Source organism: Psammomys obesus, unplaced genomic scaffold (genome assembly GCF_907164565.1).
Source record: "Psammomys obesus unplaced genomic scaffold, mPsaObe1.curated_primary_1811, whole genome shotgun sequence".
Lineage (NCBI taxonomy): Eukaryota > Metazoa > Chordata > Mammalia > Rodentia > Muridae > Psammomys > Psammomys obesus.
This window is the reverse complement of record NW_026596158.1, coordinates 1,970,705-1,983,999: the sequence shown is the minus strand read 5'-3', so window position 1 is coordinate 1,983,999 and position 13,295 is coordinate 1,970,705. Positions and strand designations below refer to the sequence as shown.

General features: G+C 47.4%; 1 protein-coding gene across 1 annotated transcript in view; it reads right to left on the bottom strand.

Moving 5' to 3' along the window:
* Positions 1 to 8,347: 8,347 nt before the first annotated feature.
* The window catches only part of Wdr87 (WD repeat domain 87), a 12,537-nt gene continuing 7,589 nt past the window's right edge, over positions 8,348 to 13,295 (bottom strand). Inside the window, exons 6-7 of the mRNA XM_055594690.1 lie at positions 10,583 to 13,061; positions 8,348 to 10,327 (exon numbers count right to left, since the gene is read on the bottom strand). Of these exons, the coding sequence (XP_055450665.1) occupies positions 8,348 to 10,327; positions 10,583 to 13,061 (4,459 nt within the window). The remainder of the gene's footprint in view (positions 10,328 to 10,582; positions 13,062 to 13,295) is intronic.

Sequence of the window (13,295 nt, the reverse complement as noted above, 5' to 3'; positions counted from 1 at the left end):
ACCACACACTTTGTCTACTTCAGATCACTTACCAGTTTATAAGCTGTGCACAAACCTTCTGAAGCGGCTGTTCTGTATTTCAACACCATTCATTTGTACCATTAATTTGGGTCTCTGACCATCAGCCACTGTTTGCCAGAACACACATTTTCCAGGACTCCCAAATGTGCCTGTTCTTCCTCCTGGAGCAGCTTTGCCCTTGATGTAAGGAAACAGTAACAGCTGAGTGGTTCTATCTCCTGCATTAATTTGCATCTCCTTTTTTACATATGCCATGATTTTAATTCCTTCCTTGCAATCCCCATCTGCAATACCCGGATGCACAATAGATCCTTGAGAAGATAACCCCCTTCTTCTCAAGGTCATCCCTGCTGTCCCTGAAGCAAAGGACCTTAAACACCACTAGTTACTTTACAACACCCAACTCTTGGGGCTAGTGTAAGAGAAGTATCTGTGGTCAGACCCAAAGCCCCACTGCCTTCAGTAGCGTGGATGAGATCAGCAATTTTTACTTCTGATTTTCCTCCCTGCTTGTCACCTCCTGGCTGACCAAAGGAGGATGGCTCATATTTTGGGGGGCAGGGCTTCCATCCATTTAACGGTGGCAAGAGGCTACCTTCTAAATCCCATTTAGATGTACACTCGTCACTCCAATGCTTTCCCTTTGCAGCCAGAAGCTGCTTGTTTATGGCTACAAGTGAGAGTTAGCACACCTGCCTTTTTGAGCTTTGAAGCTTCTAGCCTTAAAATTTCTGTGGAAATGTCCCAAGTCACCATAATAAAGCACTGGGCGTTCTGATTTCTGAGACTTCGAACTTGTCCTATGATATTGGCACGATGCTCCCGGGAGCCAATGCCAGTTTTCCCTTATGCGTTCGTCTCCTGGGGTTCGTCATGGTCTAAGTCCTCTCTATACTCGGTATTTACACTCTCATAAACCATGGTCTGCGTCAGTGCCTGTCTGGTCTCCGAGTCTGGCACAGCTCTATTGAGAGCTGAGCCCAATCTCTGTGAGAAGTTGGTGAAGGCTTCTCCAGCGCCTTGAATTACCTTAGTAAACGAGGTGGTTGTTTTACCAGGTTCCTCAACCGTGTCCCAGCTCTCAAGGCTGAATCAGGACGTTGTTCAACGGCTGCACAGTCAGACCGGATTTATTCTTGTGAGTGAGCATAACGACCTTCCCTAAGCAGCCGAGCGTCAACAAAGTTTATTCCCCTTGTTATATTTTGTTGTTCTATTTTCGAGGCTTTGTTCCTCCATGATGGCAACCACTGTAACTGCTGACCAGCTTCTAGCACAGCCGACACCAACCCTCTCCAGTCTTGGGGAATATGTCTGTTTTGGGGACTGCAGTTACTTAACATTTATTTAACGAAATTTGAATGCATTCCATACTGTACAACAGCCTCTTTAAAATGCTTTAGATCTAGCATTTCTGCTGGGCGCCACATCATCTCACCGTAAGCCTCACCACTGTCATTATGTCGCACAAGGACTGGGAAAGCACACCTGTCGTCCCAGCACTCTGGGAGGCAGAGGCAGGGGGAGCTCTGTGAGTTCGAGGCCAGCCTGGTCTACAGAGTGAGTCCAGGGCAGCCAAGGCTACACAGAGAAACCCTGTCTCAAACCCAACCTCCCTCCCATCCATCCCCCATCCCCCAAAGACTGCTAAAGCTGATTCTACCTGTGTAGCTGAAGGCAATCCCTCTACTGGAGCGCTTGACCCCAGAGCCCTTTTGGCCTGTTAGGCTTCTTGTTCTTCCCACCCCTTGCCGCACGCAGGTGCTCCGAACGCCCAGCACACGGGGCAGCGCAGCATGGCACAAGCAGAGAAATCCTGCTTTTATTTACTGGATCTGAAAGCTTTTTTTTTTTTTTTAATTCTTCTTCCTTTATTTGATTCCCAAGTGCTTCAACCTCCACCTGTAAACTTTCCTGTTGAACAGCCAACTTCGCAATCCTTTCCGGAAGAAGAGAATTAAGTGACACTTCTGGTTTTCACACTTCCTTGGTCATTCTTCCAGTCTTTTTAGAAACTGAACACAGGAAGAGAAACAAAGCAAAGATAGAAAATTCCCTCTGGGGGCATGTTTGGGGAGAACCCAGCAGCAACTCCTTTGTAACTTGCTGTCTCCCCATCGTTCCTGCGCCAGTCACCTCGTTGTCACTTGGCAGCCCCTTTTATCTGACCAACCAGATTTGAGTGCCACCTGTGGAGATCTTTTTTAAAACTCTATTTGGGGTGTTTAGGCCTCAACCTCCCTTCCAACCTCCCAACACTATGCAGGGGAGAGAAGGTTAGTGGGGGGGAGGGAGCCCTTTACTTTTCCTGGCTGTTGAGGTTCAGTGGGACTTTTAGGGCTCTATGCCAAAGTGTTTCTCTCTGTCTGTCTGCTCCACACAGCCACACCGTCCACCTCTGGTCTCTCCAAACCACCCCTCAAATTTATACTCTTAAAGTCCTAGACTACACCCCTCTCCTTGCAACTCGAGGAAGGCCGTTACCAGCTGGCAAAGGCCATGCCCCGCATGAGACAATTCACAGATTAGAGTCCAACTAACTAGAGTCCAACTAAAATCCCACCCTTGGGATTAGAACAAGGATCTATTTACATAACTGAGTTTACAAAGGAACTGAAACTTCCATAATAGGCACAGGAAGAGCCAAAATTGTCTTGGGCTGCCTTTAGTCCACTATGTATGTATGTGTCTACAGAAATATACACACTGTGTATTCCTGGCTGGCCTGGAACTCAGAGAGGTCTGTCTGCTTCTGTCCCGAGTGCTGGGATTGAAGGTGTGTGCTACCAACTTAGTCAACTTCAACAGAGTTTAAATACTTGCATACACAGCTGACCTCCGTATGTGCCTGCAGACAGCCAGAAGAGGGTTTTGGACTCTGGGGCTGGAGTTACAGTTGGTTGTGAGCAACTGGGTGCTTGGAACTGAATCCAGGCCCTCTGGGAGAGCAGGACACTCTCTTAACTGCTGAGCCATCTCCCAACCCCAATCTTTAGATCACTTAATAGCTATTTTTCTTCCAGTTTTGACTGTTGGGCAAAAACTTTAGAGTAGAGTAGCTTTTACAAAGTGAATTAATTAAAAAAAATATATATATATATATATATATATATATATATATATATATATATATAAAGAATTATTAGCTTTTAGTACTCAGATTACTTCTATAAGCCAGAGGCTTAAAAGGCCGTTATATAGCAACTGAAACCTACAGCACTTTTCTCTGCTTTACATAGCTGCTTCTCCCTACAGTGTATTTTGTGTAATTGTGTTGATTTAGAACTGTCTTTGTTCTATGGGTACAAAGGTTCACATAACTGCTTCCACAATGGCACATGTAATTCAGGGTAACCCCGAATCCATCCATGTTCCTGAGCCATGAGACTTACTTGTCTCAAAATAAGTTATCTCTTATTCCCTGTAGAATGAGAGTCATGTTCTTATTTCAACAGTAAAAAATGCCCCCCCCCCCCCGTGGTTGGCTGTGCTTTGCCTTCCTTGGCAACCCCATTACGGAGACACAGTAGGCAGTAGGGTTTGGATTTCTACCCCTAGTTGTTGACATAGTGTCTTTGCTACCCTCTAGTGTTGGTATCAACAGCACAGTACGGGTGAGCTTGAAAAACTTGTTATGTGAGAGAGGAGAGTGATCAAGGGTCACGTCTATGAGACCCTGTACATGCAATTTTGAGAATAGACACATACATAGATGCAGAAGATAGTTTAGTGGGCTCCTGCTTGTTTGTCGTGCTGCTTAAAAACGTGTTTTCACCCTGGCCTTCACCTGGAGACAGGGATAGACAGGAAGTTTTTGCCAAGTTCATTTCCTTTTGTGTGGACCACACCGGCAAGTGGTCGAGGTAAACGAGTTTGACTTCTGCATGAACCCCTTCATTGTATCAAGGTGCTCTGCTCTATGAAAAGGGATGACCGGAATAAACCCGGTATTTTTGTTTTTGTGGGGTTTTGTTGTTGCTGTTGTTGTTGTTTGGCTTCTGTAGTTCTACTTCTGGCGACTGTTCTTGTTAGCTGAAATATGTCAACCCAGGTCATGGTTTTTGTGCTTAAAAGTTAACCCTGAGAAAGGCTCGGCGCTATGCTGCGATCCTGTAGTCACTAGCTGGCTAATAAAGACTTTCTGTTGGCGTAAACCCATGTCTATGCAGTCTTCTCTGGTGGACGCCCCACAGCACCATGACTGGAATGATGGCACGGCTGATGCCCAGGCTGGCCTTGAACTCACATCTTGCCTCAGCCTCCAGCTTACACCTGGCAGTGCAGGTGTAGGCCGCCACACTTCATCACCTCAGATGGTTTGTAAAACGACGACGACGAGCCACAATTCTAGAAACAGAGTACTTTGCCAGCCCCATTTGCTGAACTGTATGAACTTCACATTTGCTAAACTTTCATCTTGTTTTAATGTACTTTCTGATGATCATTTTTAAAAGATTTTATTTTTTATGTGAGGGTTTTGCCTCCACATATATATCTGTGCCCAACATTTGTGCAGTGTCCGTGGAGGCCAAAAGCGGGTGTCAGATCCCTTAAAAATGGAGTCACGGATAATTGTGAGTTGTCATATGGGTGCTGGGCACTGAACTCCAGTCCTCAAGAAAAACAGCGCGTTTTCTTAACTGCCGATCCATCCCTCCAGCTGTCAGTCATAAAATAAAGGCTATCTAGTGTGACACCAAAACTTTCCTTGTCTGGGCTCTACTCTCTTTTTCTAGAAATTGATGTAGAAAAAAAAAATTAGAAGTGATTGATCTGGTTTGATCACTTAATGTTTCTCAGACTCCAACTGACCCTTTTCTTCGTAGCTTTGTGTAGCTGAGAGAGGAACCCACGGTCCTTGGACTGCTAGCTTCCTGCTACAATCCGCCAACGGGAGAGAGATGGTGAGAAATTAGGAAAGCTGGGAGGAGAAAGGCATCGTCTGCCTGGTTCTGATGGTGGAGGCTGCTCCATCAGCACTGGCAACGGGGGTGACCGGTGTCAGGGGTCCCGGTAGTCCAGTACCCCGTGTGCAGTTAGCGAAAGCACCTCAGCAGCTAAGCTAAAGTTCCATCATCCCAGCCTCCTGACGTCCACACACAGTTCTCTCTTCTAGCCTTCTCCTGTGTTTACAACTATTTCCCTATTTTAAATCTTAACTGGGGGCTGCGGAGATAGCTCAGCGGGTGAAAGCGTTTGCCCGGGCACCCTGACGACCTAAGTCGGATCGTTCCTGGAACTCATGCCTTTGTTTTTAAACAGATGCAGTGGTAGGCATCCATAATCCCAGTGCCCCTGCAGTGAGATGGGGGGCTGGGGGGGGAACCCACTTGGGCCAGCTCGGAAGTGGGCAGTGCCATAACAGAAGTGATAAGGCTCTGGCTCAGCCAGGTAGAAGGCAAAAAAACAGCTCCTCAGAGCCGCTCTCTGACCTCCACACACAGAGACGAGTGTGCATGCACACGCACACTCAGACACATGCACACTCACACACAGACATACACAGACACAATGGCAGGCACATGCCCCCCACTGAACGGTTATCTGATTCAGCTGTCTAAAGTATCCCTGTCTTTTAAAAATATATATTGTACATGTGTATTTTGCCTTCACGTATATGAGAATGTGTGTGCAGTGCCTAGGAATGCCAGAAGAGGGTGTCAGATCCCTTGGAATGGAGTTACAGTTAGAGACTCCATGTGGGTGCTGGGAACCAAACTAGGATCCTCTGCAAGAGCAAGTGTTCTTAGCCACTGGGGCATCTTGCCGGCCCTGGGCAATTTGCTTTCTTGCATCAGTTCAGACCTTGGCAAGATTATTGGTCAAGTTTCGTTTTATTGCCTCAGAACCCATAAATTAGTGAGTTTTTCCTCTTCTCTCTATGAAAACATGATTGTCGGGTTTTAACTGCTCATTATTGCAGTGCTCTCAAATTTTTAAAGATTGTACATTGCGCCAGTAAGATCTTTTTATCATCCGTAATAATATATGCACGATTGTTTGAAAATTATACATTAGTTTTGCTGCTATAATGCATCTATTAAACATTACTAATCGGGTATGTGTACTAGTCTATTAAACATTACTATTAAACATTATTAAATGTTACTAATCGGGTACTAGTCGGGTATGGAGATATAGCTCAACAGTTAAGAACACACGCTTTTCTCCCCTGCCCCTTTGGTTTTTCTTTAAAAAAAAAAAAACACATTTTTTAAAAGATTCATTTATTATGTATATAGTGTTCTGACTGCATGTACACCTGCACACCAGAAGAGGGCACCAGATCCCACTATCGATGGTTGTGAACCACTATTTGGGTGCTGGGAATTGAACTCAGGACCTCTGGGAAGAGCAGCCAGTGCTCTTAACCTCTGAGCCATCTCTTCCAGCCTGCCCGTGTGATTTTTCAAGACCGGGTTTCTCTGTGTAACAGCGCTGACTGTCCTGGAACTCGCTCTGTAGACCAGGCTGACTTCAAACTCAGAAATCTGCCTGCCTCTGCTTCCCCAGTGCTGGGAATATGGCAACCCACCACTGTCTATAACTCCAGTTCCGGGAATCTGAGGCTCTCTTCTGACCTCCTCAGGCACCAGGTTCACACGCGGTACACATACATGCATAAAGGCAAAACACGTATACATATAAGCAACCTTTTAAAAGTCTGTTACTGCCTAGGAGCTAGAGATGTGCAGCGTAGCAGCAGGACGCATGCTGTGCATGTCGGCAGCCCGGAGCAGTCCCCAGAGCGAGTACGCATACTACCGCTTAAATAGGCTGACGTTTGCTACAGCGTTACTGATGTTTTTTTTTTTAAATCACTTTAAATCTCTGAGTGTGTGTGACGTGTGTGTTTTCTGAGGCAGTGTCTCATGAAGTTTACACTGGCCTCGAGTTCTTTGTGTAGCCAAGAATGACTGAGTTCCTTACCCCTAAGTAATGGGTTTGGAGACACTGGCTATATTACCCTGGCTGTCCTTGAACTCCATATGTAATTTGTGGAGAGCCCACGCACGGCCTTTGCCTCCCAACAGATAGGATCCCAGGCATGGGCAACCTTGCACGCAATGAATGTGTGGTTCTGTTTTGGTACAGCGTATACTAGCAAAGAGTCCAGGGCCTCGGCACTCAGGGAAAATACCTGTTCACGCTGCCACCGAAGACCAGCCAGGTCCTCTCATTGAACCCAGCCAGTTCGGTCACGATGACAAGGCAGGTGACAGAGGACTTACCACCTTTGAAAAACAGCCCAAGGGAGTTCAGTGTTCACTAAACTGGTGAAGTGGAGGCCGAGAGATGTTTACAGACCTCCCTGGGGTGGCGGAGACAACACACGAGGATATTAGATTAAAAGTCAGAGTTAGAGAGATGTGGCCGGACAGCTCCCGAGCACACACGGTATCCCTCGCTGTGGCGGGTGCTCGGACAGGTGGGGTTCCCACATTCATCGGCACTGACGGCTCTTAGGGTGACAGGACTCTTCCATCGCAGCCATGGGGTTAAAGCCCTGCTGAACCAGCAGGGTGGCTCAACAGTATGTACAAGGCTTGCTGCCAAGCCGAATGACCCAGCTACACAGTGAGACCCTGTCTCAGAAACCACAAAGCGAACCCCTAGCACACCTGCTGTTTAAGTCGGAATCACCACCGGGGGACAGGGGTGTGTCCTACTCCGTGCCATGACCTGCTAGGTGGGAAAGCGCTCAGTCTTCTAAGTATTTTCTGCTTGTTTTGTGTTTGAGACAAGGTCTTATTATGTAGCCCTGGCTGTCCTAGCACTTGCTGTGTAGACCAGGCTGGGCTAGGGTTCACAGAAATAAATCCATGTGTCCTTCCTCCCCCAACCCCTGTTTGGATTAAAGGCGTGTGTCGCTGCCACCGTCTGCCTAAACTTAAATTTCACCTTTGCTTATAATTATCAATACCTGTCATAGTAACACAAGCATCTTTTAATTTTGTGCCAAGAATTTACTTTCCTCTATTATTTAGGATAAACTGTGGAAGGTGAGAAAGGAAGAGGACAATGGAAGGCTCTTTGGCTTCCTCACCTCTAACAGGGTTTTCCCACTCTCAGACACACGACTGGCTTCCCTGGTGACAGCAGAGAGACAACATTTGGGTTGAAGGGACACATCAAAGTTTGTTGCAAACGAGAACCTTCTCTTATTCCACACACGGGAACCGGCTTCTAGAGCTGGGTAGGAAAAAGCGAACAACTTTGACCTTGCTCCACCTCTGTGTGGGCCCTCAAGATGAAGGTCTAGCTCCTGATGGCCAGGCTTTTCTCCAGCTGAGAATGAAAACTCCTGACCTTTGGCAGGCCCTAGCTAGGGCGTGGGAACAGTAACATGAGGGGCTTTCTTGATAAGGTGCATATCAGCTTGGGGCAGGCTCTTCCAGGCAAGCTCAAGGATCCCATAGTTGGCAATGCCTTTGGGACGAATGGTGTGCACGTTATTCTGTTCAGGGAGGGGCACCACACCCCGGAGCTCCACAGCAATGTAGGGGGCGTGGGAGCTCCCACAGACCAGACAGTACAGCAGCCGCTCCCCAGGCACCAGCTCCACGGCCTTCAGAGTATCGCTGAAGATGACCTCTCGGGCTCGAGGCACTTGTGTCAGCAGCAGGTCCAGCAGCAGCCTCTGGATTCGGGGGGACTTAACCTGGTACAGGTCCATGAGCTGGTAAAAGTTTTCCATCCAGGCAGCCGTGTCTTCGGCATGCCGCTGCTGTAGCATCCGCAAAACATGGTAGAGTGCCACAAACGTCTCCCATGGAGGCACCTCTTCCTTTTGGGGGGAGATAGGCCTTTTCTCCAGCTTAGGCAGTTTGGGATACCTGCTTTTACCTTTAAGATCCCCAAAGTCTCTTTGAAGCATTAGTGCCAGGGTCTGCTCGTTTACTGAAGAATGAACGCTGGCCAAAAGCTCTCTCGTGGTAGGATCAAAAGACTGTGTCTCCATCTCCTCAAGAGCACTGGATAACTGCTGCAGCCGTGTGCTTCTGTATGGCTCTCCGAGAAGATGCCAGGATCTAGCCTTTGGGTCTGCAACCCTTTTGGTAGCTAACGGGGACCCTGGTACGGGGACAGCTGAAGGTTTCAGCCAGCTTTCCTTTTCCTTTCCCTTTATGGGAGGAATCACTTTCAGATGTTTGGGCCTCATGGGTTCCCTGCTAGGCTTTGGAGTCACTGCGCTCCGAGAGTCCACAATCTGCTTGTGACGGCGCACAATGGCTTCAAGGATTGCCAGGTGCAGCCACTCCAGGTCACCCGTTGAGGTGAGGTCCTTGAGAAGCCCACACAGTCTGTGGAAGTGATCTCTAGGAAGGTCTTCTCCTGCCGCCATCTGTTTCAAGACACGATGGAGCCATTCTATATCTGAGATGCCTAACTCTGAGCGCTGCACCTCTGTCAAGATCTTAGGCAGAGGCAGCAGGCCCACTGTTTTTCCCACCCGGGGAGGGTGGTGCTGAAAAAGCCACTTCTTGGCTTGTGACATTTTGCGGAGTCTGTGGACATCCAGGGCCTGTCTGACCGTCTGAGTTGTGAACGGTTTTAACGCTGCTGGCGTTTTGTACTCTGCCATCACATCCAGAATGTCCAGAGGTCCCAGCTCATCCTTCTCCAACAGTTGCCTCTCTTTATCCATCATCTTTTTCTTTAGGGATTTCTTGGATCTCTCAAATGCTCTGGCCATTTCTTCCCTGAACATTTGTTTTTCTTCTAGTAGAAATGGTCTCTTCTTTTCCACCTCCTCAAATGCTGGGCTTGGTTTCCAAGGAAGCGTTTCTCGTGATGCCAGCTTTATAATGTCCTCTTTGAGCTCAGTGACTCCTAGTCCAATGGGAGGGAATACTTTCTTTCTTTGTGGGACCTTACGTCTTTCTTTCTGTACTTTAGGCTTTTCTCTTTTTAACACCACCTTCTTCTTCCTTGCTTCTTCCACTAAGCGTCTCACTTTTTTCTTTTTTATTTCACTCACTCTTTCTATCTCTTCCTGACCCATGCTCTTTTTAGTCTCTTCCTCTTCCTTTTCCTCCTCCATTTCCTCCTCCACTTCCTCCTCCTCTTCCTCTTCCTCCTCTTCCTCTTCCTCCTCTTCCTCTTCCTCCTCTTCCTCTTCCACTTTCTCCTCTTCCTCTACTTTCTCCTCCTCTTCTTCCTCCTCTACTTTCTCCTCCTTCTCTTCCTCCTCCACTTTCTCCTCCTCCTCTTCCTCTTCCACTTTCTCTTCCTCCTCTTCTTCCTCCTCCACTTTCTCCTCCTCCTCTTCTTCCTCCTCCACTTTCTCCTCCTCCTCTTCCTCTTCCACTTCCTCCTCCTCCACTTTCTTCTCCTCTTCTTCCTCCTCCACTTTCTTCTCCTCTTCTTCCTCCTCCACTTTCTCCTTCTCCTCTTCCTCCTCATGCACCTTCTTTTCCATCTTTTTCTCTTCCTTTTCTATTTCCTCCTCTTCTTTCTTTTCCTGAACTACCTTTCTTTCCTTCTTTTTTCTCTTTTCTACCTTCTCCGTTTTCTTCTCTTCTTCCCGTTCCTCTGTCTCCTTCCTCTCCTCTTTTACCTCCTCTTTCAACTTCTTCTCCTCCTCCTCTTCCCTTTCTTCTTCAGATGAACTCTCTCTCTCGACTTCACTTATCAGGCATTCGACTACATGAGAAAAGCCCTCTTTACGTTGTACCCGTTTAAATATACGGCGAAACCTTTCCACTCCAGAAAGAGGCTCTGTCAGCCCTTCTCTCCTCTTCCACGACTTTCTATAGTCTTCGGTTTCCTCCTCTGACTCAGGGCCTTCCTCAGGGCCTTCCTCGATGTCTTCCTGATCATCTGGCAACACCACAAGCGTCCAGTCAAACTCACGTTCTTCCTTAGCAACTATTTGCTCTTGGCGTCTCAGTTCTCTCATTTCCTCGGCCACATCTCTCTCGCTCTTAGCTAGTTTCCTCTCATCCTTGATGACTTCTGGCTGTTCTTCAGAAGCATCTAGCTCCTTCATGTCAAGCCTTTCCTCCTCCATACCTAGTTCGACCTCCTTTTCAAACAGTGTCCGCTTTAACTTCGTCATCTTTCTTTCTTTCTGGGTCATTGCCTTTTCTTTGATGACCAGCTTTTGAAGCTCCTTCAAGGACCTTTTCCTCAGGGATAGCACCCTGGAAACACTTATCGCCTTCTGCAGTTTGCTTACGGCTTTGGCTAATTTCCTCTCTTCCTGGGCATGTATTCTCTCGCCTCTGACAAGCTCCAGACTCTGCCTGGCAGCGTTCTTTTCCTCCGTGGCCAACAGTCTGTCTTCGTGGGTTAGGATCTTCTCCTCCAGGGATATTCTTTTCTTCATCATGTCTAGCATGAATATTGAGAGTCTTTTCTGCTGTGAGATCTCTTCTGTCCCTCTTTTAGAGAGCTTTTCCTCCTCTTCCAGCTTCATCTTCTCCTTCACCACCTTCTCCATTTCGCCCATCAAGGCCGTCCCTTCTTCAGCAATCTCAGTCTCCTCTCTGAAAAGTTTGCTTCTCTGTATCACCGCCTGGATTTCATCGGCTAGCTTCATTTTCTCCTGGGCTAAGGTCCCTTGCTTTTCCGCCAGAAGCATCTCTTCCTGCTCCACTCCCTTCTCTACTTCAACCAGCTTCACTCTCCTGTCCATGAGGAGCCCCTTGTCCTCCTTCAGCTTCTCGAACAAGTTTTCCATTTTCTGCCTGTACTCCTCCAGTTTGCTTTTTACATTCTGTACTTGCTCTTTTTCCTGGAGAATTTTTTCTTCGCTCTTACTGAGAGCCGTCTCCCTCTCAGCCAGCCTTTCTTTTTCCAGAGAGAGGATGTGCTTTTCCGAGGCCAGAGTTTTTTCATCCTCAGAGAGTCTTTGCTTCTTTTCTTCGAGTTCCTTCATTTTCTGGGCCAGAATCTCCTTCGCCTTGGCCAGGTTCTCCTTCCTCTCTTTCAGGCTCGCCCTCCTCAGCTGCAGTTTCTTCTCTTCTTCGGGCATTCTCTCTTCCTTCTGGGCCAGGGCTTCCTCATCCTTAATCAGCAGTTTTTCCTCATGGGCCAGCATCAGCTCCTCCATGGCAAGATGCTCCTCCTGCCAGGCCAACTTCGTCTCCTTTTTAGCCAGTTTCTCCCTTCTCTGAGCCAGCCTTTCCCCTTCCTCATTCAGTTCATCTTCTTTCCAAGCTAGCTCCCTGATTTCCCACTCTATCCTCTTTGCTGCTTCTTTCGGCTGCTTTTCTTTCAGGACAAGACTCTGTTCCTTTTGGATCACGGTTTCCATTTTTGGGGCCAACATTGCTTGTACCGCAGCCATTTTCTCCCTTTTCTTTGCATTTTTTTCTTCCTCGTGAGCCAGTTTCTCTATCTCTCTGGCCAGTTTTCTTTTTTTCTGAGCCAGTTGCTCTGCTCCTTTGCTTAGAATTTCCTCTTCTCTGGCCAGGAGTTCCTGTTTCTCACCGAGGGCTACGTCCAGGTGGGCCACTTTCTCAGATGCCCAAGCCCTTTTCGCATATTCTTGGGCCAGTTTCATCTCTTCCTGGGCTAGCTTTTTCTCTTCTTGTGCAAGTTTCTCCTCTTCTTGTGCTAGCAATCTCTGCTCTTTGGCTCGTTCCCTTTCAGATCGCGCTTGTTTCCACTCAGACCTGGCCTGTCTCTGTATTTCTAGCATCTGTTTCTGCATTGCTGTGAGAGGCTCTGTCTTTTCCTTCTCTAATTCTACAGACACTGTTTCCCCCAAACCCAGTGTCTCCTCAGTTTGGACCTTCGACATGACGTCTTCCCAGATCTGTTTCCACTCGTCCCATGTCAGCTTCTTCCTGTCTTGCTCACTCTTCAGCAGCTTCTCTCCAGCCCTGAACCTCTCCCGTTCTCTGAAATACTTCCTGTCCCATGTCTTCTTCCAGTCCTCCCAAGGTACTGTCTTTTGATGTAGGACTTCTTGCCACTCATTCCAGGACGTCTTCCACTCTTCCCAAGACAGCTTTCTGTCTTCCTCCTCTGCTTTTTCTTCTGGTTCTACCCTTTCCATCACCTCCTTTTTCTTGGCTATTTTCTCTGATCTCAGAATCATAGCCAGCTCTTCTCGTAGTCTTTCTCTTTCTCCTTCTCTTTCTTCTTCTTCTCTTTCTACTTCTCTTTCTTCTCCTTTTCTTTCTTTTTTTTCTCCTTTTCTTTCTCTTTCTCCTTCCCCTTCTCTTTCTCTTTTTCTTTCTCCTTTTCGTTCTCCCCTTTTTCTTTTTCCTTCTCCTTCTTCTTCTTCTTCTTCTTCTTCTTCTTCTTCTTCTTCTTCTTCT